We start from the raw sequence: 27068 nt of genomic DNA on the forward strand, positions 1-27068 counted from the left end.
GGAAACCATTACCTCGACAATAATGACAAAGACAATAAAATAAAATTTAAATATCACCTCCTTCGAGCCGGATTCGAACCAGCGACCTATGGATAACAAGCTTCTAGTGACTACAGTCCACCGCTCTACCAACTGAGCTATCGAAGGGCCATGAATTTGGATATCAATTTGGAAACCATTACCTCGACAATAATGACAAAGACAATAAAATAAAATTTAAATATCACCTCCTTCGAGCCGGATTCGAACCAGCGACCTATGGATAACAAGCTTCTACTGACTACAGTCCACCGCTCTACCAACTGAGCTATCGAAGGGCCATGAATTTGGATATCAATTTTGAAACCATTACCTCGACAATAATGACAAGGACAACAAAATAAAATTTAAATATCACCTCCTTCGAGCCGGATTTGAACCAGCGACCTATGGATGACAAGCTTCTGGTGACTATACTGTCCACCGCTCTCCCAACTCAGCTATCGAAGGGTTCTTGACTTCTGAGATTTGGAGCCTACGACCATAATAAGTTTATAGCTTGTTAAATAAATATATTTATTAATGATAATTTGTTTGATAATTTGTCGATAATAAAATGTAGAAGTAAACGAAATAAAGGCGGACCCATTATTGTAAAAAGAAAAAACAACAAAGAAACAACAACAACAACAACAACAACAACAATCAAACTATTTATAAATCAATAAAAATCGAAAAAATATACCCCTGAATTGCTTCGAACCGGATTCGAACCAGTGACCTGTGGATTTCGCTACACTAGACCCTGTAACTAACTGTCCTACATTTCTACAGTCCACCGCTCTACCAACTGAGCTATCGAAGAATCAGTGAACAACTTATTAAATTATACCCATTCATAATAAAGCCACAAGAGCTCTAAATGAGGGCTTGAAGTTGAGCTATGCCGTTATGTAAAGAAGGTTACGGTTCCAAATTTGTTTCCAAATACAAGAGCCCTTCGATAGCTCAGTTGGTAGAGCGGTGGACTGCAGTCACTAGAAAACCTGTCATCCATAGGTCGCTGGTTCAAATCCGGCTCGAAAAGGGTCCTACTTATATTTTATTTTATTGTCCTTGTCATTATTGTCAAGGTAATGGTTTCCAAATTTACGTCCAAATGCATGGCCCTTCGATAGCTCAGTTGGTAGAGCGGTGGACTGTAGTCACTAGAAGCTTGTCATCCATAGGTCACTGGTTCAAATCCGGCTCGAAGTAGGTGCTATTCAAATTTTATTTTATTGTCCTTGTCATTATTGTCAAGGTAATGGGTTCCAAATTGATATCCAAATGCATGGCCCTTCGATAGCTCAGTTGGTAGAGCGGTGGACTGTAGTCACTAGAAGCTTGTCATCCATAGGTCGCTGGTTCAAATCCGGCTCGAAGGAGGTGCTATTTATATTTTTTTGTATTGTCCTTGCCATTATTGTGAAGGTATGGGTTCCAAATTTATCTCCAAATGCATGGCCCTTCGATAGCTCAGTTGGTAGAGCGGTGGACTGTAGTCACTAGCAGCTTGTCATCCATAGGTCGCTGGTTCAAATCCGGCTCGAAGGAGGTGCTATTTTTTAAAGTCTATTGTTTTTTTGGTAACATTTTAATAAGTCACTGAATGAGTTATTGGTTCCAAATTTATGTCTAAATGCATGACCCTTCGATAGCTCAGTTGGTAGAGCGGTGGACTGTAGTCACTAGAAGCTAGGTCGCTGGTTCAAATCCGGCTCGAAGGAGGTACTATTGTTTTAAGTCTATTGTATTTTTGGTAACATTTTAATTAGTCACTAAATGAGTTAATGGTTCCAAATTTACGTCCAAATGCATGGCCCTTCGATAGCTCAGTTGGTAGAGCGGTGGACTGTAGTTACTAGAAGCTTGTCATCCATAGGTCGCTGGTTCAAATCCGGCTCGAAGGAGGTGCTATTTTTTAAAGTCTATTGTATTTTTGGTAACATTTTAATTAGTCACTAAATGAGTTATTGGTTCCAAATTTACGTCCAAATGCATGGCCCTTCGATAGCTCAGTTGGTAGAGCGGTGGACTGTAGTTACTAGAAGCTTGTCATCCATAGGTCGCTGGTTCAAATCCGGCTCGAAGGAGGTGCTATTTATATTTTTTTGTATTGTCCTTGCCATTATTGTGAAGGTATGGGTTCCAAATTTATCTCCAAATGCATGGCCCTTTGATAGCTCAGTTGGTAGAGCGGTGGACTGTAGTCACTAGCAGCTTGTCATCCATAGGTCGCTGGTTCAAATCCGGCTCGAAGGAGGTGCTATTTTTTAAAGTCTATTGTATTTTTGGTAACATTTTAATAAGTCACTAAATGAGTTATTGGTTCCAAATTTATGTCTAAATGCATGACCCTTCGATAGCTCAGTTGGTAGAGCGGTGGACTGTAGTCACTAGAAGCTAGGTCGCTGGTTCAAATCCGGCTCGAAGGAGGTGCTACTGTTTTAAGTCTATTGTATTTTTGGTAACATTTTAATTAGTCACTAAATGAGTTATTGGTTCCAAATTTACGTCCAAATTCATGGCCCTCCGATAGCTCAGTTGGTAGAGCGGTGGACTGTAGTCACCAGCAGCTTGTCATCCATAGGTCGCTGGTTCAAATCCGGCTCGAAGGAGGTGCTATTTTTTAAAGTCTATTGTATTTTTGGTAACATTTTAATTAGTCACTAAATGAGTTATTGGTTCCAAATTTACGTCCAAATTCATGGCCCTTCGATAGCTCAGTTGGTAGAGCGGTGGACTGTAGTTACTAGAATCTTGTCATCCATAGGTCGCTGGTTCAAATCCGGCTCGAAGGAGGTGCTTTTTTTTCAAGTCTATTGTAATTTTGGTTAACATTTTAGTTTGATGCTTAATAAGGTGGGTTCCAAATTTACATCCAAATGCACGGCCCTTCGATAGCTCAGTTGGTAGAGCGGTGGATTGTAGTTACTAGAAGCTTGTCATCCATAGGTCGCTGGTTCAAATCCGGCTCGAAGGAGGTGCTATTTTTTAAAGTCTATTGTATTTTTGGTAACATTTTAATTAGTCACTAAATGAGTTATTGGTTCCAAATTTACGTCCAAATGCATGGCCCTTCGATAGCTCAGTTGGTAGAGCGGTGGACTGTAGTTACTAGAAGCTTGTCATCCATAGGTCGCTGGTTCAAATCCGGCTCGAAGGAGGCGTTATTTTTTTTTTAAAGTTTATTGTAATTTTGGTAACATTTTATTTAGTTACCCAAAAAGGTAATAATGGTTTCCAAATTAATGTCCAAATATGCGAGGCCATCTTGGTAGAACAGACCATAGACTTTTGTATAGCTTGTAAAATAAATCCATTTGTCATAATAATTTGTTTGATTATTTTGTCAACAACAAAAAGTAGAAATAAACCAACTAAAGGCAAAACCATTATTGTATTAAAAATAACCAAAACACAGCAGCAGCAGCAGCAGCAGCAGCAGCAGCAGCAGCAGCAGCAGCAGCAGCAGCAGCAACAAAAACATTCAAACTGTTTATAAATAAATAAAAATTGAAAAACACAACCCCGGACTTCTTCGAACCGGATTCCTTCGAACCGGATTCGAACCAGTGACCTGTGGATTTCGCTACACTAGACCCTGTAACTAACTGTCCTACATTTCTACAGTCCACCGCTCTACCAACTGAGCTATCGAAGAATCAGTGAACAACTTATTAAATTATACCCATTCATAATAAAACCACAAGAGCTCTAAATGAGGGCTTGAAGTTGAGCTATGCCGTTATGTAAAGAAGGTTACGGTTCCAAATTTGTTTCCAAATACAAGAGCCCTTCGATAGCTCAGTTGGTAGAGCGGTGGACTGTAGTCACTAGAAAACCTGTCATCCATAGGTCGCTGGTTCAAATCCGGCTCGAAGGAGGTGATATTTAAATTTTATTATATTGTCCTTGTAATAATTGTCGAGGTCATGGGTTCAAAATGTATATTCAAATTCATGGCCCTTCGATAGCTCAGTTGGTAGAGCGGTGGACTGTAGTCACTCGAATCTTGTCATCCATAGGTCGCTGGTTCAAATCCGGCTCGAAGGAGGTGCTATTTATATATTTTTTTATTGTCCTTGCCATTAATGTCGGGGTAATGGGTTCCAAATTTATCTCCAAGTGCATGAACCCTTCGATAGCTCAGTTGGTAGAGCGGCGGACTTTAGTTACTAGAAGCTTGTCATCCATAGGTCGCTGGTTCAAATCCTGCTCGAAGGATGTGCTATTTTTGGATGTCTATTGTAATTTAGTGAACATTTTAATTAGTTACTAAATAAGTTATTGGTTCCAAATTTATGTCCAAATGCATGACCCTTCGATAGCTCAGTTGGTAGAGCTGTGGACTGTAGTCACTTGAAGCTAGTCATCCATAGGTCGCTGGTTCAAATCCGGGTCGAAAGAGTCGCTATTTTTGCAAGTCTATTGTAATTTATGGAACACTTTAATTAGTTACTAAATAAGGTAATGGTACCAAATGTATATCCAAATGCATGGCCCTTCGATAGCTCAGTTGGTAGAGCGGTGGACTGTAGTCACTTGAAGCTTGTCATCCATAGGTCGCTGGTTCAAATCCGGCTCGAAGGAGGTGATATTTAAATTTTATTATATTGTCCTTGTAATAATTGTCAAGGTCATGGGTTCAAAATGTATATTCAAATTCATGGCCCTTCGATAGCTCAGTTGGTAGAGCGGTGGACTGTAGTCACTTGAAGCTTGTCATCCATAGGTCGCTGGTTCGAATCCGGCTCGAAGGATGAGGTTTTTATATGTATATTTTTTTATTTTTTTATTATATATATATAAATATTATTTATTATAGTCTAGTGACATTTTGGTCCACAATGGATTCATCGTTTCTGGTCTAACTCCGGCTCGTAGGCTCGTAGTTACAATAATATTTAGTTTTATAAACAAAGCCATGGGTGATGTCAAGATGTCCTTGGGCCGATTTCACAAAGAGCTAAGATTTGCTCTGTGGAGACTTCAAGGTAAGATTGAAACTCACTCTTATAATTATACACGAAACACATTTTTGTTTCCCTTCACATTGGAAGAAAACACAATAGTCGTTTACACTTTTTTTCTTTTCTTATTAAGGGCTCGTTAGATTATTGTTCTCAGAGTCTGACAAAAAAGGGTACTTAAAACCGATTGTTGTGAGTATAAAGTATTTTCTTTTAGTAAATGACAGCATTTCGGGCAGTTGAAGAGATATTTTCCCCACAAAAATGATGGGTATCGTTCGTAACCTGAAGTAGTCAAACGTTAGACTTATGATGAGGGCTATAGTTTCAATGAGCATAACCGTGATCGTTTCACTTTGACAATTTTTTATCATGCCTGTTGAAAACTTCGTAGACAGCATTTTGTGCTCGACTTGTGTCTACGTTGTTAGATTGGAATAAGGAATTCTGTAATGGAGTAATTTGGGGAGGTGGAGGGGCAGTGCTGGGAAGGGGAAGGGGAAGGGGAGTTATGTTGTTTATTATGAGAAACAGTTAATATTGCGGTGGTGGCGGGGTGGGGGTGGTGGTGGCGGGGTGGGGGTGGTGGTGGCGGGGGGGGGGGGGGGGATACCCGACAGCCATTAGATTTTCACAACGCGTTTTCACAACGCGTGGCTTCCTTTGTGGTAGATGCTCAAGAGTTGGCAGGATGTGACCGGGGTTCGGTTTTGGGTTTACAATCAGGTAGGAGGGGTGGGGCTTGGCAGAACCATTGCCCTCCTGCTCGACCCAAAATGAGGTCAAATGCACATGGTTCCAAACATTAATTCGTATAGTATTTACTAATACAACAGCTTACTTGGTAAAGAGCACTATGGAGAGCTGTTGATAGTATAAAACATTGTTAAACCCTTTAAAGAAATTTAGCTTAGGGTAATTCTTACCAACAAGTTTGAATCTGAGAAAAGCTTAAGGCATGAAGCCTTTTTCATCAATTCCATGCAACAAGTTTGTTTTTCTCTATTAATATCTTTCATTATTTTCTTGCAACTTCAATGACCAATTAAGCCCAACTTTTCATTTGTTTAATTGTATGCTGAGATACACCAAGTGAGGATACTGGTCTTTGGTGACAACGCTAAGTGTATCCTGCGTTTAAACCTGAAACACAGCTACAAATAAAATTTAGATAACTTTGCATCAGACAATGGTAGCCATTTATGAATAAAAGTTTATTGTTCAAAGCTTTGAAAACAGTGATGTTTCAAATCAAAACTACATGTAGGTCTACAGTAAGTAATACTGAATTTATCATACACAAAATGTTCAGTAAATTTCGGCATAATGAAAAGGTCACACAGAATAATTCCATATGGGTCTTTGACAAACTATGTCAGCAGACTTACCAGTGTCAAATTTCGTAAAGCCTATAAACACACAAACTTGCTAAGCACAGAACAATCTTGCTTAACAGAAACTGGAACCAGCCAAAATTCCATATGGTTTACATTGTTGCAACTGGTGTCCCACTTTGTTTGCTTAGCAAAGAAATTTGCTAAGTAGTTTATGAAACTGGGCCCAGGGTGGATTTCACAAAGACTTAAGACTAGTCTTATCTCGAGTTAGGCCAAGTTACTTATCCTAACTTAGGACTAGCTTTAAGTTTTTAATATCTCCTAGGACTAGTCCTTAGTTAGGACTAGTCCTAACTCTTTGTGAAATCCACCTCAGGTGCGTTTTTGTCAATTTTTTACATATTTCTGCGCATGCCCACACTTCCGAGACAATAATATATCTTGTAAAGTCTGCTGCCACCTAGTGTTTAACATTGGAGCATCTTTAAAAAAAACACAGGTCCAAGTTATGGAATTGTTGAGTAGAGAACCCTGAAGCCCAAGGGAGGTTGATATTGGAACAGTTTTTAGATTAAAATTCACAATGATCACTGGAATATTGTCACATTTTGATGATTATATTCACATTTATTGCGACTCTGTATCTTTGAATGTGGAAAGGGTTACATTTTTATGTTCCGTCGCCCCATGTGTATTTTCAAATTATCTTAACCCTGTGAAAATCACTCAGCACTGTTTTCAGGAGAGTCATGCAATTCCTTTGTACATGCTAAAATAATGTTCATCGCACTCAGACAAAAACTATTTTTTTGAAATTGTTTTACTCTGTTCCCAAAAGCTACAGCACCTCAGCAAGTAATATTCGAAGGGAAGCTTTCTACCATCATTACCTTTACATTGTGTAAGTTTAGTGTTAATTTGTGTACTTTTGTGTTTTGCGCTGTACAAGTTACCCAAACCCTTTAAACACTAGTGAACCCCTTATTCTACACTACAGCCCAGAACCCAAGAAATATTGCAAATTGCACCTTAATTGAAAAATAATCACGCAGTAGGTGTTACAAAAAAGTTCTAACTCTACTTAAAGACACTGGACACTATTGGTCATTGTCAAAGACCAGTGCTCTCACTCCGTGTATCTCAACATATGCATAAAATAACAAACCTGTGAAAAGTTTAGCTCAATTGGTCGAGTTGCGAGATGAAAAAATGAAAAACACCCTGGTCACACGATGTTGTGTGCTTTCTGATGCTTGATTTCAAGACCTCAAACTCTAAATATGAGGTCTCGAAATCAAATTCATTTACTATCAACCTCTCCCAATTACTCATTACCAAGTAAGGTTTTATGCTGAGTAATTACCAATAGTGTCCACTACCAATAATAATATATTTATAAAATAAGTAAACCAGCAAACCAATTATCTACAGCAGCAATTGATGATCTCTGTATACTTCAAATATATCCTCATTTAGGGTTAGATAAAGAAAAGTCAACTAATAAGAGAGGAACTCGTACCTGCAACCTCCAGATTAACGTGCCGGCACTCTACCAACTGAGCCATCAGCCGTAATGTTGGCAGTCTCCTAGCCCTGGCGGCCTTACACTTTCGTCTTATTAACTATTTGATAAAGTATAACCTTTTTACAAGGTTATATATAACTATACATATGATTGTGCATCTTTCATTCATTTACATGTTAGGATTATTATAGAAGAGATACTGTACATATCTTAAAGATGCTACATGTATGTCAGATTTTTGGCCCCAAACAATAAAACCTTTATTTTTAATGGTCAGGAACCATGACACAAATTTAAAACTTTTCTTATAAAACACATAAGAATTGGTCACCTAATATTGAGCACTTTATTTCACTGCTACTAATAATTGGTGGACTTTTTTGAGCAATGCATTGCTCAAATGAAAGCTTGTAACTTTCTCAACCCCCATCAAAATACCTATACCAATCAAAATTTTTGGGTTAAATTGGCAAAAAATCTGACATAGCATCTTTAATAAATGCATGATATCAGTAGATATACTGGATTGGTATTGAACAGTTTCATAGGCTAGTTTCATAAAGCTGTTAAGCAGAAAATTCTGCTAAGCAAATTTTATTGCTAAGCAAAAAATGAGTGGGGCACCAGTTGCAACAATGTCATCTTTATGGAAGTTTGCCTGGAAACCAGTTTCTATATTATAAGTCTGTATTTAGCAAGTTTTTATGCTTAAGGGCTTTATGAAATTGGGCCCTGATAGGCATGCTATTATGCTTACCCACTTTTGTGCTTAATAGCTTCATGACATTGGGCCCTGGTTTCAAATGGCCATAAATACCAAAATGTTTGGACTTGGATGAGACTCTGTGCCTGGCCTGTGATTTAGATTTGAATAGATTAAGATTTAAATAATGTGGTACAATAACTTGCTTAGTCACAAGGTACCTTTTACATTTGAATTCCTCAGACTAGAGAGACAGTTGCTATGTCACATGATTCGGGTCGAGCTTTTGAATTGCAACCATAGAGTTATATATAAGAACTAGAGGGCGCACGAGTGATGCTTCGTGCACAAACGCCACGGGACCGCAAGATGACAAGCGCGTCATTCTGCACGCGCGTTGAATATGAAATACACGTTTGAGGTTTTTTTTATTGAACGCTCACGAGATGCTGTTTGTTCAACTTACAAAATGGCCGCACAAACACACGCTGTGAGATGCCAGTTTGTCAACTTCGAAAATGGCCGCCTGCGCGCATGCCGGAGCGCATACATAGGCCAGTGCGCCCTCTATTTCTTATATATAACTCTATGATTGCAACCTCCAGATGAGCAGACCCTGGTACCATTGTGACATACACATCCATTCAGAATCATGTGACATAGCGACTGTCTCTATAGTCTGAGGAATTCAAACTTAAATGTGACTTGTCATCAAGCACGTCATTGTACCAGACAATATTCAAACTTAACATGCAAGTGATTATTGATATTTGGGCCTACAGTCCACAATCCTCCACCATCAGACAACTTCTTGAAAAGGATTTTGGAGGATTTGGGAGGGTTAGACCGAAATCCTGGTGTACGTCAAGCGTTGCGCGTAATTTCATTAGAGGTTAAACAAAAATAACCAAAACCAGGCAAACTAAGTGCTCAAATTAAATTTTAGGATTATTTGACCTTGTCTTCATTTATACAGAATTCTAACAACCATATTACATGTATTTGCACTTTGCATAGCCAATAAAAAAATTAGACATAAATAAGTCTTTTCCTAGCCATCTAGAGTATGCTCATTACAATTACAATTAATTTTTTTAAAGAGTAGAAATTGAAAGATTTTTTTTTTTGGGGACCCTCCATCAACAAGCAATAAATCTTTGATTCCATTCCAAGAATGCCTTGATAACACGCACAATATAAATTTCAGGCCTTGAACTTAAAGGGTTCACATTGGAAGGGTTCAAGCTAGCCTTGATCAAGGCGCTCCAGCCGGCTGCGATCGGCGTAATTCGCTTCCCCGCCGAATTCCACCAGGGCCCAATTCTCATGGCTCTGCTTACCATAAGCACAGAATCGGCGCTTACAGAAGCAGGGAATTCTGTGCTAACGGCAAGCGTATTTCACGGGTCAGCAGCAAATTTGGGCTTCTGCGCGTGCGCACTCCACGTTACTAGGCATTCTACGCTTACAAGGCTAGCGCAGAAAATCAGCGCTTGCACGTAAGCGGGGAATCACGATTGTAAGCACAGAATTTGGTGGTAAGCAGAGCCATGAAATTGGGCCAAGCACACCTCCAACATACACAGTGTGGAGATCAGTGTGTGCATTGTACATGTGTACAGTGTATGTACATTACATGTACAATGTACCTGGAAAGGTACATTGTGCTGTGTGAGCACTTTGGTTCACAATGCGTACGAGGTTGAACGAACGATCATACTCATGACTTTGCTATACTGATCTCGCTGTACAATGTATGTACATTTACAATGTACATAATGTGTATAGTGTACATGTATATGTTGTTCGTGTACACTGTCTATGTACTGCAGTTGTTGCCAAATCATGCCGCACTGGGCCGGGGCACACTGTGCCGACAGCCTTGAATCAAGGCTAGGTTCAAGCCTGCAGTTAGGGGCGCTTCTATGAGGAAAATTGGTATTGGATGACCTTCAAACCCCCATGATGACCCTCAAACTCTATGGAGGCTTTTCCAAACAATACTTTCACATTCTCCTAAGATTACCTCCTTAATCTAAAAGGAAAAACCACCATTAGCCTTTTCTTTTTATCCATATTATTTAAAAAATATTACTATTTACTACATACTTCACTACTATTTGAATTATTAAGAATTTTAGTCAGATTTTGTATTAATATTACCAGATGTATATAACACATCTCTGTGTATTAAATTATTTACAGGAATAATATGTTAAGTGTTCCCATGTTTTTAAATATCGAATGGGCGTACATTTTATTGACACAAAATATAAAATCTTCCGACTAAATAATGAGTTTATACATTGTTGCAATGAGACATCTGATAGATTGGTCTCCCCCTTTGTTCATGCAGTGACTGTCAGCATTATGATCAGGGAACCCAACATAGAGGGGCTGCAACATAAAAACTGTTGATCAGTTCGTGACCTTTGAAATTTGACCCAGGGTTATTCTGAATATGAAAATTACAACATTCACAGCAGCGTCACAGGAGAGGTGTTAATTTAATGAAATTTTCCCGCCAAAACAAAAATCAAGCTTTCAGATGGGATTGAAAAAAGGATGCTGCTCTTGCACATGTACCTATTAAAATGTGAGGTGTACTTGCATTTCAATTTCATCTAAAATCTTAAATGCTGTATTTTTATTTTGAGATCAAGTACACAAACCTCCACATAGGAGCAGCCATTTTGCAATTTTTAATTAATTTATAAAACAAATCTTTGGGGGGGGGGGGCCTGTGTAACATGTGAACAGCTTCCTAAAGGCAGTTATTTAATTTTAAACATCATATAAATCAAAAGATATATATATATACAAAAACCTAATACTTGTTGAGCTAAAACAAAAAGGTTGTTCCAAGAAACTGTTTCAATGAATCCAATGAAGTATTGGTACCCTTCATAAACTAATCTAATGAAGACCTTTATTTGGGGTGCAGCCATCTTGGGTTGTTCCTCCATTGAGAACAATGTAAACCAAACCGAGGCTGGAGTGAAAAACATTCTGGTGCCTATGACCGTGTCTTTCTGTATGCCAGACCGGGTTCTATATTTCTATGAGCCTAAAGCAAGAAACCCAGGATAGCAACATCCCGGTACAAATTGTATAGGCCCATGTCATCAGGGCCCAATTTCATGGTGATCTGCTTACCGTAAGCACAGAATCAGCGCATACAAAAGCAGGGAACTATGTGCTTACAGCAAGCGTATTTCGCGGGTAAGCAGCGAATTTGGGCTTCTGCGCGTGTGACTCCACGCTACTAGGCATTCTACGATTACAAGGCTAGCGCAGTAATTCGGTGCTTGCTCGTGAAATTGGGCCCTGGTTTAAGCAAAGGATCCCCCTACATAAGTAGGGTCTTGCAGTGGGTAGCTAAGTATGGTATGGTTTAGAGTGGTCCCCTGTCCTTATCCACAAGGTATTGGCAGAACCAGCGATATCATTGGATGTACATGTATTACAGTACATGTACATCCTTATAATGATGTTTGATATGTAAACCTGTCTGTAAACTTTTACTGCAAAACCAATGCTAAATAAAAGGTACATCCGTACCACATGACGGTCAGTATGTTGTCTTGAGACTCGAAATGTGGCGTTAGATGTTCAGGCTAAGTAGGAGTTCACTTCTGGAGGCGGGACATTGCTGAAGGGGGGGGGTCATTATGCCTGTGACTTTTTAGTCGACCCCTTCGAAGCCTTCAGCGTTCTCGACTGCAGTGCGTAATTTCTCCTTCAGTTTGAAGTAGGACTCGTAAGGAGGGAGATCCAATCGATTGAAACTGCAAACAAATGTACAGGATTTAAGTGATGACAATTTGTATACCTGAAATTTTCAAAGGCAAGCGTAAGAGGTAAATTTAAGTCTGGAAAAAAAAAAAAAAAAAAAACGTTTTGCAAAAAAGTAATCTGTCAAGATGCTTTGGTAATGCCGTGAGGGGCAAAGCTTCTAAATAATGCCCCGCTTCAAAGACATTAAATTTGCATCAAGGATAAGGACAATTATTTTGAATTACAAAAAGCACTGTGTCCAAAGGTTTCATACTCGGTTGGGATTCGAACAAACAACCCTTGCCATTCTAGAGCAGACGTCTCATCTGCCCTACATATCTTCAAGGCACTCATGCTGAAATACCAAGTAAAAGCTTAAAATCTTGTTCTAACATACCACGTATGAGCTCGGGGTAGCGATTCTGGAGTGCCCCATTTCTCTATTGTGAAGAGCTGCGGACCGTTGCTGCCGTACAGATGGGCGAACCCGTTCATCGGAACGCGAGACGTACCCGTCACAAACTGGAGGAGGCGGGCACGCATTTCAGTGTCAAAGGAAAGAATGGCCTGTGGAGATTCAAAAGCAGAGATGTTAGTACCAGTGTTTGAATTTTCACTTAGCGTAAAACATTTCAGCTAGGCATAATAACCAGGATAGTCACAGAAGCAAAATTATTTTAATCCTATATAAATGAAGATATATACAGACAAACTAGCTTTCAAAGGGTGGTAGCGGATAACCGTCATTAACAGGTATCAATATTAAACAAATAACAGACAGATATATAGATAGATAAAACTTTATTAAATTCAACGCTGGAAATTACAAGACATTGCTCTCAAAAGATGATCATCTCTCAAAAGTAAAACATAGATAAAACTATATATGAATATACGTATAATTTGAAAATTACAATTACACAATAAATGATAAAAACATTTCAAATCCAAGATGAAACTCGTTACCTTCCATAGCCATTGTATAACAATGTGGTTGGCATGGTAACCACCTCGGTAAGCTGAGTTGGTCTTCCAATCATTGACGTTGATGTCTCCTAGACCGCTAAGCAATAACTGTGAAAATAATAAGAATAATATCAAAGTCTTATATAGCGCACGTATCTACCAAACAAGGTACTCAAGGCGCTGAGTATATACAAACTTTCAGAAAGATAGGTTATTGCAGTGAGGAATTCTGAGACCCAATAGCACCTTATAAAAACAAAATTAAACAAACTTAAACTACACATAATATCATTCACTCAAATCTTTACAAATGTAGAAATGGAAAATGTACATGTTTAAAATTGACAAAAGCTTCCTAGACGGCAAAGCAATAACTATGAAAAGACAGAACGACATTAAACAAACTTAAACTACATATTATATCATTCATTCAAATCTTTACAAATATAGAAATGGAACACATGTTTAAAATTGACAAAAGCTTCCTAGACCGCTAAGCAATAACTATGAAAAGACAGAACGACATCAAACAAACTTTAACTACACACTATATCATTCATTCAAATCTTTACAAAAATTGGAAAGTGACAATTTACATGTTTAAAATTGACAAAAAAATTAGATAGTAAACATCTTAAACAAAGAAATATATAAAAGGAGTTCAGACAAAAACAATATTTTAGACAATGCCGTAAAACAAATAAGTTGCCCAGAGTAAACACCCCACATTCAATGACGCCCTCTCCCAACAAACATCGTGGTTAAAATACGACAAACTTTAAACATTCAAAGCTATTTAAAAACTGATTTACATATATTTAGAAGTAACACCAAGATAAAAAACAACACACTCGCGCTATCCAATTTCCAGCCCTGAAACCAGCTAGATTAGGAGAAAAACAATCAAACGTATTCATAAAAACTGTAACAGAGACTGTGACAAAGAAATTCAAACAGTGAGTTGTCCTACAATGAAGACTACAAAGTCTCTTTCCTGACCTCATGAAACAACAGTGTTGGTACAAAGGGTGGTCGTTATTTTGCATTAATTCTCCGGCTTTATATACAACACAAGGCACGACAAAATTCACAAGATTTTGAGAAAGCTGTTCGACAGTCACACGCTAAGCAGATGGAATTTTAAGTGAATTCTCGCTAAAGCTGAATGTGCCTCTTACCTCAACTTCATTCTCATCAAAGATCTTCAACAAGTCCAGCGGAATAAGATCTTGAAATCCCTGTAGAAAAATGTTGAAACAAATGAGCATATTTTTTAAAGTATTCTTTAAAAAATAAGTTATACCTTTTCATACAGACATAAGAAATAAACCCTCAAAACTATGAATTGTTCTGTACATGTAGGTGTGGGTATGAACCTGACTGGTAAAGCAGTTTGCACTACCTTCCAAACATGGTTTAGTGGCCTGTTGCTCAAGGGCGCAAGTGTAATGACCAAGCATCGACCCACATTCTGCTGCTAGGTTTGGCCAGGCCACGCCACAAATACTTCCAAATTGCCACGAAACACAACAAATACTTCAAAATTGCCACGAAACAACACCACAATTACTTCCAAATGCTCCTCTTACCTCCGTGAATGCCGTCATCTGAGCCCGGACTCTGTTTACAAATCTCCACTGTATTACAAGCCTGTTAGGATGAAAATATACATTAATTTTGGTTTTACCCTTGCACCAATATGCACTGTATACTCTGTACTCTCCCAAGTTCTGTGAACAAATCACAGGCATATTACTCGGGTGGGGTTTGAACCCACGACCTTTGCAAATATAGAGCAGTGTCTTACCAACTAGACCACTGAGAATCCTGGGGTAGCTAGAGGCAATTTGAATACTATGTTTTAGCACGGGTACAACAATTTAATAGTTGTTAAATTTGCATCGGGAAATACAGAATATAATTTTGGATTTACCCTTGCACCAAGTAATATGCCTGTGATTTTTTTTACACAATTTTTTACCAAAAGTAGTTTAAAGTGTGAACCGGGGTATATGCTGCAGTGTTAAACTTTATTTTAGACTGAGCGTGGAGGGATCCATGTTTAGTTTAGTTTAGCACCTTTATTGCACAAACATCAAAGTATATTGTGGTGTCAAAGGGAATCGTCGAGCAAGCACGCAGGCCCACTAAATGGGGACCCTTCATCACACATCCGATAAATAATAATAATTATAATAGTAATAATTAAAACTTATTAAGCGCCATTACATCTATCTAAGAGTAAACTTATTTCGAGGCGCTTAAAAACCAAACAAAAACCAGAGTGAGTAACCGAAAAAACCCAAATTAAAACAAACAGACACAGCAAAATGCTTAAAAACAACTGTAGAAAACATGGAAATGTATCTATATTAAAAAAATGTTTTTAAAGGTGACAAAATAACACACAAAACGTAAATATATCAAAAGATGAATTGAAATTTAAACTGACTGTATGTACTCTCTCTTGTTGAAGTTAGTCACAGGAATCTCTGAGCCGTTGGGTTTCAGTTCCGTCGTCTTTGTCTGTTCAGTGAAAAATAAAAAGTGAGATTTATTCAGTTCTTTCAACAAACTCAATACAGGCAACTAGCATGACAGAGTGCCTTCTATAGTTTCCTCCCAAGAAAGAATATTATTAATTTTCATACAGTAAGCACTGAAAGGTTAGCATGCCTTCTTGTGTGCTTTAGGTTAGCAGCGCTATGAAATGGAAATCGCTTAGTATAGATCGTACTGAAATACCCCTGTTTTGCTACGAAAAGTCGCCATCTTGTGGGGCAAACCGTATGCACGTCCAAATGCGTACATCATTGAAGCACGCAGCACGCCTTATTCCCAGTTTGATTTCTACAGCACACGCACGCACGCACAGACGCCATCTTGTAGGTCAGATATTTGAGCCGCGTGACGTCATATTCAATACGGTCTATAAGCACAAAATTGGCTGAAGAGCAGCTCTATGAAATTTGGCCCTGGTGTAACCAAGGTATATTATGATGAAAACAAGAACAATACATAATCATTTAGTTTTTAGGTTTCTTTGTTACATCAATGTTAAACAATGTCCTTTTTAATGGCTTTGACTGTGGCTATGGAAGATCCCTGTAATGGGCCGTTCACAATTATCAACATTATCAACATTTTCACAAACTGTACACTTCTTCATTATCCCCTCCCTATCCCCTAAAAGTGTACAAAGACAAATGATTACAGGAATTAACACCCTCCCTCCCAAGTTGGAGAAGGCCTCCAGATACTTACAGCTCCAAAGTTGTCTTCATCTACAGAAAAGGTCAGCTCAAGGTCACCGGGGTCATTCTGTTTAATCCATAACAGTGAGTTATAGTACTCGGTATCCTAGAATTAGAGAAAGGTCACATTATTCAGTGTGGAGCAAGGTCATGAGTGATGAGGTTTGTGCAATGAGGGACAGTCTTGTGATGTTGTAGCCACAGTGGGCAGTGCTGGGCGGGCCTGCCCAGATACAAAAATTCACCCAGCACTCTGAGCAAAATACACAGCACAGATTCCCCAAAGATTGAACGTCAGTAATGATGGCCCAATGTATAAACACAAGCTATTTTGATGACCCCTTCGCCCTTGGTGAACAAAATTGTCTTTAGAGCTCACCACTAAAATCTGTCTAGCTACAACACTGCACTGCTTACCACTGATTCCATATCATGCAGAGTGATCTGCCGGTTAACCATCATCTTGTAGAATGGGCGGATGAAAAATGCTATCAGAGGAAAAAAAACAGAAAGACAAATATTATACTTCATAACTTGACCTTTACAAAAATGAAGCAGCACATCAAGTTGCTTAAGCCTTAAGCGGATTTTACAGGTTAGCATATAGGTCGCCATATTGCGCATTCACCATTGATTTGTTTTGAACGACATTCATTTTCATTCAGTAAGCACCGGTAGGTTTGCATACCTTTTCGTGTGCTTACGGTTAGTAGCGCTATGAAATGGAAATCGAACAGTAAGCACAAAATCAGCTTTTAAGCAGTGCTATGAAACTGGGCCGTGTTTTATTTGAAAATTGAACTTCTGGTCCAATAAGCATTTCTCTTTTTGCAAGCGTTGTTACGGATACTTACCATCCAGTAGTTTCCCATGGTACACAGCCATGCCAGCGACCCGTCCAATGAACTTGAAGTACGAGATGTGCTCCTCGTTGCACACCCCTGAAGCAGGATTGAGCTGAAGAGTGTAGTTGTCCCTATAAGATACATTATAAATAACAAATAATAATAGTGGCTTCTTGGGGGACCGAAAAATCATGAACAATGTGAAATGGCAAATGGAACATGTTGTGGTCTGTTTTGCAAAGAGGATTGGCACAATTTAAGGGCATTACCATATAAACCAATAATATCACGTAGTCTCTTGAGCATAATGGTTTGAACCACGGTGTAAAGGCCGCACTCAAATCAAGCAGAATCAGGGCACATAATAATTAAAAACATTCGTAAACATTGAATAAAATAAAAATGGTAGAACTTACATGGCTGAATACTCAAAGAGTCCATAGTAAGGGTTGAACATCTCTCTTGATAGTAAGAAGAACCATTCCCTACAAGATAAAAAGAACCATTTAAACAAAATGAGTAGAAAACATTCAAATAGAAACTCGTAAAAAAAGTATCATGAAAAAAATTGCATTCAAAGTCAGCAAAGATTGATGGTCCTGCTGGCCAGTCAGTGGTCCTTTTGGTCAGTCAATAGTCCTGCTGGTTCTGCTATTTAGTCACTAGTCCTGCTGACCAATCAATAGACCTGCTGGCCAATAAATGGTGCTGCTGGCCAGTCACTGGTCCTGTTGGTCAGCCAATAGTTTTTCTGGCCAGCCACTAGTCCAGCTGGCCAGTCACTAGTCATGCTGGCCAGTCACTGGTCATGCTGGCCAGTCACTGGTCATGCTGGCCAGTTACTGGTCCTATTGGTCAGTCAATAGTCCAACTGGCCAATTACTGTTCTTACTGGCCAGTCAATGGTTCTCCTGACCAGTCACTGGTTCTACTGACCAGTCAGTGGTCCTACTGGCCAGTCCGTGGTCCTACAGGCCAGTCAGTGGTCCTACGGGCCAGTCAGTGGTCCTACAGGCCAGTCAGTGGTCCTACTGGCCAGTCAGTGGTCCTACTGGCCAGTCAGTGGTCCTACAGGCCAGTCAGTGGTCCTACTGGCCAGTCAGTGGTCCTACAGGCCAGTCAGTGGTCCTACTGGCCAGTCCGTGGTCCCCCTGGCCAGGCAGTGGTCCTACGGGCCAGTCAGTGGTCCTACAGGCCAGTCAGTGGTCCTACTGGCCAGTCAGTGGTCCTACAGGCCAGTCAGTGGTTCTACTGGCCAGTCAGTGGTCCTCCCGACCAATCACCTAACAAATTTCCAGGCTAACCCTAGGACTCACCTTGCAACACCACCATAGTCCAGACCCGTCTCGCCGACAAACTCAATCCAGAGTCTTGCCTTGAGTAGATCTGTGTTCTTAACGCTGATGATGTTACGATAGGAATCCTCCATGATGCTAGATCGACTGCACTTCAGCTCGTAGCGGTTTGGAATGTTGGACTGTGTGCAAAAGAGAACATTCAGTGAGAAGAGAAGATAATGGGATATCAATGTCTGCTCAGAATTATAAGGTCCTCGTAAAACTACTTTGGTAAATTTTTGAGCTTTTTTATTTTGATCAATTTTTTTCTTCAAATTCATAAGCATTTTTCTCTTAAAGGGAAGGTACACGTTTGGTAATTACTCAAAACAAACATTAACTTAAAAACTGACTTGATAAAGAGCATTGGAGAGCTGTTGATAGTATAAAACATTGTGGGAAACAGCTCCCTCTGAAGTAGCATAGATTTTGGGAAAGAGGCAATTTCCCACTAAAATAAGCCAGAAGTCTTTTATTCCTATCTGAAAGCACACAAAATTCGTCCAACAAGGGTGTTTTTTATTTCATCATTTTCTCGCAACTCCGATGACCAATGGAGCTCGAATTTTCACAGGTTTGTTATTTTATGCCTAAGTTGAGATACACCAAGTGAGAAGACTGGCCTTTGACAATTACTAAACGTGTACCTTCCCTTTAAGGACCTTTTGATTATTCTGTGTATGAAATTGCCATTTAGGATGAAATAGTTCTGGGCAGACGAATATGGGATTTCGTTTCACTTTCTAAGAACAACAATCAAATTCAAGTTCTTGGATAGCAACGGTTTGATTAAAAATTTAATTCAAATTTCTTGAGGTCAACCTTTAAATTCTTGAAAATATTTTAGGCTGTTACGGTTTCCTTCTGAACTTACCGGCTTCTTGAGTCTCGATTTGAAGTAGTCATACTTCCTCTTGTAGTCTCTAGAGTATGGAACCGCCTTAAATAAACAACAACAGTCAATGGGAGACTTTCTGGGACGATAGAGGGCAGCAGACTTACTGGGTAAATCCATTGTTCTCAGAATTATGCGCATGTTCAGAACTACGTAAACAATGGAAATTTACCCGGTATGTCTGCTGCCACCTAGCGTTGGAAAGTCTCCTATTTGATTAAAGCACTCAGTAGGAAAGAACCAATGTAGTGAGTGTCATCAGCATTATTGGAATTGCTAATGCGAATATTTTATGGTCTGTTTTTTGCAAATAGGATTTGCACCTTGTAAACCTATAATACCACTGTAATGTTTTACTCCAGATTTGTAATTATGTAACTGTTCATGTAATTCTGCTGCTGGCAGCGAATTGAATAGATTTTTTAACAAACCATTGAATGAACGAATGAATCAAGTAGTCTCTTAAGCAAAATATTAAATAAAAACAAATTGTTAAAGGCAGTGGACACTATTGGTAAATGTCAAAGACTAGCTTTCACAGTTGCTGTATCTCAACATATGCATAAAATAACTAACCTGTGAAAATTTGAGCTCAATCGGTCATCAAAGTTGCGAGATAATAATGAAAGAAGAAAACACCCTTGTCACACGAAGTTGTGTGCGTTTAGATGGTTGATTTCGAGACCTCAAGTTCTAAATCTGAGGTCTCGAAATCAAACTTGTCGAAAATTACTTCTTTCTCGAAAACTATGGCACTTCAGAGGGAGCCGTTTCTCACAATGTTTTATACCATCAACCTCTCCCCATTACTCGTCACCAAGAAAGGTTTTATGCTAATAATTATTTTGAGTAACTACCAATAGTGTCCACTGCCTTTAAAGCATTGATAGCAATGGTAAATGTCTGCACCGATCTTTTGTTGCATCAAAACAGTTGCTTACTGAAATGGCGTCTATTGCATACTTCACATTTGAGCCTGTTCAATAATTTTTTATGATTTAACTGCAACCCTTTATGTAAAGATGGAGTCTACTTACCGGTCCAGCAATGGCAGGGTTCTGCAGTCTTGGGTCTTCCCACTGTGTACTATGCGTGTCTGTGGAACAATAGCAAATATGCAATCGGCATACATTTTGTAAGTCAAGTAATAAACCACAAGGGAAACTGACTACGTAAGATTACAAAATATTTGCTGGCATGTTAGTCCAAAGGTCGCAGGTTCCATTCCCGCTCTAATAAAATTGAAAAAAAATTCAACCGAAAATTACAATAATAATTTAAACAACTAAAAAGTAACAACATTCAAATGAAAGAAGAATCATTAAAAATTAAAGGCACGTAATAAAGCAAATTGATAACTGGTTGTACATAGATGCATTTCAGTCAAGGTAAAACTATAATGAACTTACTGTGATCAATGAAGAATATTCTACCATCAGCGTGGATCCTCTGCTCCCAGGCAGCCTACAAGACAAAAAGAAGCAAAGTATGATAACCAGGGCCCAATTTCATAGAGCTGCTGTGCGCAAAAATTTGCTAAGCAGGTTTTTTTCTTCATTGATAAAAACAGGATTACCAACCAAATTTCCATGTGATTTTCAGGATAAGCAAACAACAGCTGAATACCAAGCATACGCAACAAATGGAAATTTGGTTGGTAATCCTGTTTTTGTCAAGGAAGAAATTTCAAGCTAAGCAAATGTTTGTGCTTAGCAGCTCTACGAAATTCGGCCCAGTTCTTCTTGGCTTGCACTTAACACAAGCTCAGTGTGCGTTGTCTCCGAAAAAAGGCTGTGGGTTGGTAATCGCTACTGCTAAATTTGCCCTTTGGGCTTGTAAAATGTGTGCAACATACAGATCTGTTAAAATGAGTGTGTGAATGACCAATACTTAATGGTTACAGTTATGGCATTACACAGATAACTCTTGGCTAATAAATGTTCCCAGGAGCGAAAAAAAAACACAGTTTAATTAACTTGAAAAAGTTAAAGGGCAAGGCCAGATTTAAATTAAACATTGATTGGCTTATGAGTGCATTTTCACAAAATACAATCACAAGGTGAAATCTGGACTATTCCATTTGGAATAGAAATTGGGGGAAAAAATAGGTTGTTTTTAACTTTTAATGATATAACCAAGTTGCAAATTAATTTTAATGCTGTAATGACTATTAGGGGGAGGGGGAGGAATTACTTACTGGTAGAGGACCAAGGTCATCTTGCTGTTGCCTCTGCTTCCTTGGATCTTCCTGCAGAAAACAAAAACAAAAACCAGTTGATAAGTTTTTAAAGCCATTATACACTTTCGGTAAACAGTATTGTCCAAGTCCCACACTTCGTGTATCACAACTTATGATACATAAAACAACAAACCTGTGAAAATTTAGGCTCAATCGGTCATCGGAGTCGGGAGAAAATAACGGGAAAACCCACTCTTGTTTCCGCGCGTTTCGCCGTTTCATGACATGTGTTTAAAATAAATCCATAATTTATATTGTTTTACTGTTTTCTCAAAAAGTAAAACATTTCATGGACTAATATTTCAAGAGAAGTCTTTCACCATTACCTTCTGTAAACCCTGTAAATTATTTGTAAATCTGTGAACTTTTTTTTTTGCGTTAGGCTCATAGAAATAGAACCGGAAAATGCGCGACATTGTGCATGCTATTTCGTTGGTGAGACCACTTTTATTAATGCGCGTATGCCATTGTGTTTGCCATACAGTAGACGTCATGAACATTGACCAATGAAAACACAGAGAAACGGTCTATGTGCGCTCACGGGATGATCATTTTGCCATACACGCATGTCATGTGGTGCGATAAGCAGCGTTCACAGACAGGCACACGGGGCGGTCGAGCTCAGCATTCTCTGGGTTCTATTTCTATGATTAGGCTTGAAAGCTAGTGGGATAACGTGGTTCCACTTACCCATGTTGTCGTCCGTGTATTATGGTTGATGAAGAACACGCGTCCACTTTCTGATTTCTGCATCTGCCAGCCGATGGGCAGTGTACCAAGTGGATCAGCAGAGTCTGCTCCAAAGGGCTGATTGCTTTGAGTTTGATTCTGCTGATAAGAAATTAAAAAACAAATTTAAAAATGAGTACCGCATTAACTCAGTGACTCCCTTGAAAAATGGTTATTACATTCACGTATGCATACAGACCCTATTGGATGGCAAACACCATAGAGATGGCACTTAGCAGACGCACATTCGCACAGCCATTAGCCACATCCAAAACAGCGCAATTTTTCCTCATTTTGCCAACAAATATGTTGGTGCGCACAGGCTATGTGCAATTTACATATTTCATGAGAATGGTCTAAATCATAGAGCTGCTTAAGCACAAAAAGTACCTAAGCACAACATAATTATTCTTACCAGAATAGGGTTACCAGCTGAAATCACATGTCACATTCACAATAGTCACTAGTACCCTGCTTGTTTTTTTCTTGGGAGAGTAGTGTTTATCATCATTTTCTGCTCAAGCAGCTATATGAAATCGGCCCAGGGCCCAATTTCATAGAGCTGCTTAAGCACAAAATTTTGCTTAAGCAAAAAACTCCTTGCTTCGTAAAATCAGATTACCAGCTAAGACTCCACTCAATTGTTATGCTAAGTAAACAATAGCTAAATACCAGTCACAAGCAATGTATGTGGCATGACATTTTTGCCAGTAACATGTATAAAATAAGCAAGCTATTTTCGTGCTTAAGCAAATTTTTTGCTTAAGCAGCTCTATGAAATTGGCCACCTGGTCACTGAACCATTTATTCCACTCTTTAACCATTTTAGCTCCCTTGGAAATATACACCTGTGCTGGCCCCAATGTCTGGCCCCACAGGTACCAATTTTTCTCTCTTAATTCTAGTAATGATTAAACTCACCGGTGTTGTTTGTGCTTGGGAACCTGGCTGAGCTGGAGAGGGAACTGCTGGTGGTCCTTGACTCCTTTGTGAAGGTGATCGATATTGACGAGTTGGTCGTTGCTGAGGAATCAAAGAGGAACACAAGAAGAAATGGCTAAAGTGTACTCACAAAGCACCGTACAGTAATGTACAATTGATAATACTGTTAACTCCTTAGTCCTCAAACAACAAGGCTGCATGGCACACATCCTTTAAAGTACTTTCTGTACGACACAAAACACAAATCCTCACAGATTTACATAAAAAACTTACACGGCTCAAAGATAATGATGGTAGCTTCCCTTAAAATATTATTTGCTGAGGTGCTGTAGTTTTTTAAATAATTTTTGTCTCAGTGAGTCAAAAGCTAATTTTTTAGGGGTGTACAGCGAATTTACATTACTCTCCTGAAAACATTGCTCTGTGATTTTCACTTTTTCTCTAAAACTTGATGACTAATGAAGCTGAAATTTCTACAGATGAATTATATACATGCATCTTCATTCACAGAGGTAGGGATTCATGTCATTGACACAAAAGGTATCAAAACCCTTAAAAGATATTTGAATTAACTTTTTTTAAAGGGGTTTTCTTCTCTTACCGTCCCATCTTCTGTATCCATGCTCTCTATGGAATCCTCCACACTGATGTGTCTTCTTGCCCGGTACTGGGCACGCATCTCTTCCTGCACACTGGCCGGTAACCCAGTAGGAGGTCCTTGTGAGGGCCTGGAACATGTATAAAAGAAAAACAAACATTTTAGCAAATTGGAAGGTGCTATTCAGAAGGCACTGCAACTGTTGCCTTGCTAATTTCTGACCATAATTTGGGGTTGAAGAAGAAAAGTCTACTAGAGCAGAATTTGAACCAATGACCTCTGATTTTGCGTGCGCACCCACTACCAATCAAGGTTTAAACATTGTGTTGTTTACTGTTAAAAAATCTTTTAAAAAATCTTTAAAAAAAGGCCATAACCACATTAAACAATACACAAGTAAAGAATCAAAGGGGAAACTGACTGTAAATTTTAACCAACGATCTCCAGATTAACGTGCCGGTGCTCTACCTACTGAGCTATCTAGCCCTATTTTGGCGGTGTCCCTATTTCCTCAATATCTTTGTTCGGGGGTGTAAAATAATTTTGGGTTAAAACGAAAAGAGTTGATTAGAGCAGGATTCAAACTTCTTACACTGTAGGGATTTCCCATTGTGTTCTCCTGTTAGCATGATCTACATAGTAGCGTCGTCCATTAGCATCCTCTCGTTCTTCCCATCCGGTGGGCAAGGCAGCAGATCTTGGGGGAGCACTCTCACTAGCCTGACTATTGGAAGTGTTCTCTTCGTCAACATCTACCAGCTCCCAATCCGTCTGCAAAAACAACAACAACAGATTCTTATATAGCGCATTTCACAATAAACCGTATCAATGCGCTTTACATTAGTGCCATGGTCATCAGGCCAATAACAATCCTGTTATCTTTCTCAGCTCCCCGTGGAGTATACAGCCCCAAGCTGCCGTGGCATTCTGAAGGCTTTTTCGTTCACAATATCAACCTCTACCATCGCAGGCACCCTTTTATACCCCTGGGTGAAGAGAAGCAATTACAGTAAAGTATCTTGCTCGAGACCACAAGTGTCAAGACCGGGATTCGAACCCACACTCTAGTGACTTAACCACCAGAACTTGAATTAGATGCTCTTAACCACCAGGCCATGACACTCTAATGGGAAGAAACACAATTGCAAAATGTTATTGCTCAGGGTCCTACTTCATAGAGATGCTTAAAGGCATGGACACAAGTCTGGACCAGCAGAGGCTAAACTAGAGTTGCTCTCAACTTTTAAAGATTTTGGGATACTTTTAACAGATAATTTTTAACGGAAAGATGTTTATGAATGGGATCCAAGGAGAGGTGACTCATTCTTGAACCAGCAGGGTCATGGCCATGTGATAAAGCACCTCATCTTTGGCTCAGTCCTTTATCGCATGGCTATGACCATGTCAGTTTCAAACAGCCATTTAAAGACCTTTTTGCATACTCTTTTATTTCCTTAATACAAATCACTGCGGCAATAATGACAAAACATCACAAAATGAATCTTCCTGTTAGTGAAATCAATCCCTCTATGTCACTGCGCATATCTACCTTACTGACCTGGCCCCAATTTCATAGAGCTGCTTAGCACAAAAATTTGCTTAGCATGAAATATTTTTTCAGGATTACAAAAACAAATTTTTAGGAATCCAAAAACAGGATTACCAACCAAATTTTCACGTGATTTTCAGGATTAGCAAACAATAGCTGAATACCAGCAACTAGCAATATGCAACAATTGGAAATTTGGTTGGTAATCCTGTTTTTATCAAGGAAGAAATTTCATGCTAAGGAATTTTTTGTGCTGAGCAGCTCTATGAAATTGGGCCCTGGTTGGGCTCCGTATTTCACAGAGACCAAAGAGTACAGAGATCCACCTAGAGCATTATGCTGAGATAATTGTATGAGGTGTACTTAACACAATAAATGATTAGGTTAGATTAGATTACCCAAAGAACCGCCACTCAATGCACAAATCAAAGAATTAGACAGAGAAGAAGAAACTCTACATGTTCAGACATACCTCCTCCTCCCTGCGTTGTTCTACATCAGGAACCGTATCATCGCGCAGAAACGCAATCGTCATCTGGAGAAAGCCTCTGACCTTTGACCTGGGACTGTCAAGAGGTAGACAAAAAGAATGTATGTCAATTTGAACAAATTGAGTATCCACAAGTAAATATTTGCAGCCTCATGTTTCTCTTTTCCAACCAATTACATGCACTTGAAAGCAACAAATTATAACTTCATTTACCATGACAGGCCTATAAAAAAAAAACGGTCATTTACAACGAGCTTAGTCATCTGTGGGTCGTTTTAAAGCAAGAAAGTTTCACTTTTAGATGTGGGAGGAAAACCCCACAGAACCATTCGAAGGAAACCTACACAGTCAATTAGGGACTGAAAACCCAATCCACGCAGTGTACCCAGCGTGATTCGAACCAGGATCCTAGAAGTTATAAAGACAAGCAAAGATACCACTATGCCTGCCCGACCACCCGTGCTGCATGTATAAGTGGTGGGTCATGGCCGAGGGGGTTAAAAGCACCAGACTTAAGGCCCTGTCACACTGGCCTTGATAGTGACAACGGAAATAAGAATGTTAACACTGCACGCCCTCGATTGGTTGAATAAGAGTGCGCATATTCTGCACGGAGCAATTCAACCACTAGAATGCATTCTCTATGCGTCGTGATCGATATCGTTTTCGTTATTGCTGCAGAGTGACTGGCCCTTACAGCTCTGGTGTAACCGATCAGCAAATTGTGGGTTCGAGTCCCAGTCATGACACCTCTGTCCTTAAGCAAGACACTTAACCATGATGCTTCGTTCTTGGGATGGGACGTAAAGCAGTAGGTCCTGTGTATTGTGTTGTGTAATGCACATAAAACAACCCATTGCACTTATTGAAAAGAGAAGAGTTCGCCCC

At 39.2% G+C, this 27068-nt stretch overlaps 1 protein-coding gene and 20 non-coding genes across 22 annotated transcripts in view; 16 read left to right on the forward strand and 5 right to left on the reverse strand.

Moving 5' to 3' along the window:
* Window positions 1-58: 58 nt before the first annotated feature.
* Trnay-gua lies at window positions 59-147 on the reverse strand. The gene is given in 2 exon segments: window positions 59-94; window positions 111-147. It is a non-coding gene; the product is annotated as a tRNA-Tyr (tRNA).
* An 81-nt stretch (window positions 148-228) lies between these two features.
* Window positions 229-317, reverse strand: Trnay-gua. Its single transcript is given in 2 exon segments — window positions 229-264; window positions 281-317. It is a non-coding gene; the product is annotated as a tRNA-Tyr (tRNA).
* A 415-nt stretch (window positions 318-732) lies between these two features.
* On the reverse strand, window positions 733-844 carry Trnay-gua. The gene is made up of 2 exons: window positions 808-844; window positions 733-768 (listed from the first exon to the last, which is right to left on the reverse strand). It is a non-coding gene; the product is annotated as a tRNA-Tyr (tRNA).
* A 132-nt stretch (window positions 845-976) lies between these two features.
* Window positions 977-1066, forward strand: Trnac-gca. The gene is given in 2 exon segments: window positions 977-1013; window positions 1031-1066. It is a non-coding gene; the product is annotated as a tRNA-Cys (tRNA).
* An 81-nt stretch (window positions 1067-1147) lies between these two features.
* Trnay-gua lies at window positions 1148-1236 on the forward strand. The gene is given in 2 exon segments: window positions 1148-1184; window positions 1201-1236. It is a non-coding gene; the product is annotated as a tRNA-Tyr (tRNA).
* Window positions 1237-1317: 81 nt separating this feature from the next.
* Trnay-gua lies at window positions 1318-1406 on the forward strand. The gene is given in 2 exon segments: window positions 1318-1354; window positions 1371-1406. It is a non-coding gene; the product is annotated as a tRNA-Tyr (tRNA).
* Window positions 1407-1486: 80 nt separating this feature from the next.
* Window positions 1487-1575, forward strand: Trnay-gua. Its single transcript is given in 2 exon segments — window positions 1487-1523; window positions 1540-1575. It is a non-coding gene; the product is annotated as a tRNA-Tyr (tRNA).
* A 267-nt stretch (window positions 1576-1842) lies between these two features.
* Trnay-gua lies at window positions 1843-1931 on the forward strand. The gene is given in 2 exon segments: window positions 1843-1879; window positions 1896-1931. It is a non-coding gene; the product is annotated as a tRNA-Tyr (tRNA).
* Window positions 1932-2025: 94 nt separating this feature from the next.
* Trnay-gua lies at window positions 2026-2114 on the forward strand. Its single transcript is given in 2 exon segments — window positions 2026-2062; window positions 2079-2114. It is a non-coding gene; the product is annotated as a tRNA-Tyr (tRNA).
* Window positions 2115-2194: 80 nt separating this feature from the next.
* Window positions 2195-2283, forward strand: Trnay-gua. The gene is given in 2 exon segments: window positions 2195-2231; window positions 2248-2283. It is a non-coding gene; the product is annotated as a tRNA-Tyr (tRNA).
* A 267-nt stretch (window positions 2284-2550) lies between these two features.
* Window positions 2551-2639, forward strand: Trnay-gua. The gene is given in 2 exon segments: window positions 2551-2587; window positions 2604-2639. It is a non-coding gene; the product is annotated as a tRNA-Tyr (tRNA).
* Window positions 2640-2733: 94 nt separating this feature from the next.
* Trnay-gua lies at window positions 2734-2822 on the forward strand. Its single transcript is given in 2 exon segments — window positions 2734-2770; window positions 2787-2822. It is a non-coding gene; the product is annotated as a tRNA-Tyr (tRNA).
* Window positions 2823-2915: 93 nt separating this feature from the next.
* On the forward strand, window positions 2916-3004 carry Trnay-gua. Its single transcript is given in 2 exon segments — window positions 2916-2952; window positions 2969-3004. It is a non-coding gene; the product is annotated as a tRNA-Tyr (tRNA).
* Window positions 3005-3098: 94 nt separating this feature from the next.
* Trnay-gua lies at window positions 3099-3187 on the forward strand. Its single transcript is given in 2 exon segments — window positions 3099-3135; window positions 3152-3187. It is a non-coding gene; the product is annotated as a tRNA-Tyr (tRNA).
* A 386-nt stretch (window positions 3188-3573) lies between these two features.
* Trnay-gua lies at window positions 3574-3685 on the reverse strand. The gene is made up of 2 exons: window positions 3649-3685; window positions 3574-3609 (listed from the first exon to the last, which is right to left on the reverse strand). It is a non-coding gene; the product is annotated as a tRNA-Tyr (tRNA).
* Window positions 3686-3817: 132 nt separating this feature from the next.
* On the forward strand, window positions 3818-3907 carry Trnay-gua. Its single transcript is given in 2 exon segments — window positions 3818-3854; window positions 3872-3907. It is a non-coding gene; the product is annotated as a tRNA-Tyr (tRNA).
* Window positions 3908-3988: 81 nt separating this feature from the next.
* Trnay-gua lies at window positions 3989-4077 on the forward strand. Its single transcript is given in 2 exon segments — window positions 3989-4025; window positions 4042-4077. It is a non-coding gene; the product is annotated as a tRNA-Tyr (tRNA).
* Window positions 4078-4342: 265 nt separating this feature from the next.
* Window positions 4343-4431, forward strand: Trnay-gua. Its single transcript is given in 2 exon segments — window positions 4343-4379; window positions 4396-4431. It is a non-coding gene; the product is annotated as a tRNA-Tyr (tRNA).
* Window positions 4432-4525: 94 nt separating this feature from the next.
* Trnay-gua lies at window positions 4526-4614 on the forward strand. The gene is given in 2 exon segments: window positions 4526-4562; window positions 4579-4614. It is a non-coding gene; the product is annotated as a tRNA-Tyr (tRNA).
* An 81-nt stretch (window positions 4615-4695) lies between these two features.
* Trnay-gua lies at window positions 4696-4784 on the forward strand. The gene is given in 2 exon segments: window positions 4696-4732; window positions 4749-4784. It is a non-coding gene; the product is annotated as a tRNA-Tyr (tRNA).
* Window positions 4785-11828: 7044 nt separating this feature from the next.
* LOC117295643 (E3 ubiquitin-protein ligase NEDD4-like) overlaps window positions 11829-27068 on the reverse strand; it is a 28447-nt gene continuing 13207 nt past the window's right edge. The window contains exons 8-27 of one of the 2 annotated variants that reach the window (XM_033778350.1): window positions 26163-26256; window positions 24734-24912; window positions 24145-24271; window positions 23523-23624; window positions 22563-22700; window positions 21831-21881; window positions 21043-21097; window positions 20671-20729; window positions 19613-19678; window positions 18718-18878; window positions 17818-17886; window positions 17411-17532; window positions 16974-17044; window positions 16567-16662; window positions 15755-15828; window positions 14892-14952; window positions 14481-14540; window positions 13303-13410; window positions 12734-12903; window positions 11829-12347 (exon numbers count right to left, since the gene is read on the reverse strand). In XM_033778350.1, the coding sequence (XP_033634241.1) occupies window positions 12245-12347; window positions 12734-12903; window positions 13303-13410; window positions 14481-14540; window positions 14892-14952; window positions 15755-15828; window positions 16567-16662; window positions 16974-17044; window positions 17411-17532; window positions 17818-17886; window positions 18718-18878; window positions 19613-19678; window positions 20671-20729; window positions 21043-21097; window positions 21831-21881; window positions 22563-22700; window positions 23523-23624; window positions 24145-24271; window positions 24734-24912; window positions 26163-26256 (1966 nt within the window). In that variant the 3' untranslated portion in view covers window positions 11829-12244. Of the gene's footprint in view, window positions 12348-12733; window positions 12904-13302; window positions 13411-14480; window positions 14541-14891; window positions 14953-15754; window positions 15829-16566; window positions 16663-16973; window positions 17045-17410; window positions 17533-17817; window positions 17887-18717; window positions 18879-19612; window positions 19679-20670; window positions 20730-21042; window positions 21098-21830; window positions 21882-22562; window positions 22704-23522; window positions 23625-24144; window positions 24272-24733; window positions 24913-26162; window positions 26257-27068 lie in introns of both variants that reach the window. The other variant, XM_033778349.1, reaches the window with a different exon arrangement.

This window comes from Asterias rubens, chromosome 10 (assembly GCF_902459465.1).
Source record: "Asterias rubens chromosome 10, eAstRub1.3, whole genome shotgun sequence".
Taxonomy (NCBI): domain Eukaryota; kingdom Metazoa; phylum Echinodermata; class Asteroidea; order Forcipulatida; family Asteriidae; genus Asterias; species Asterias rubens.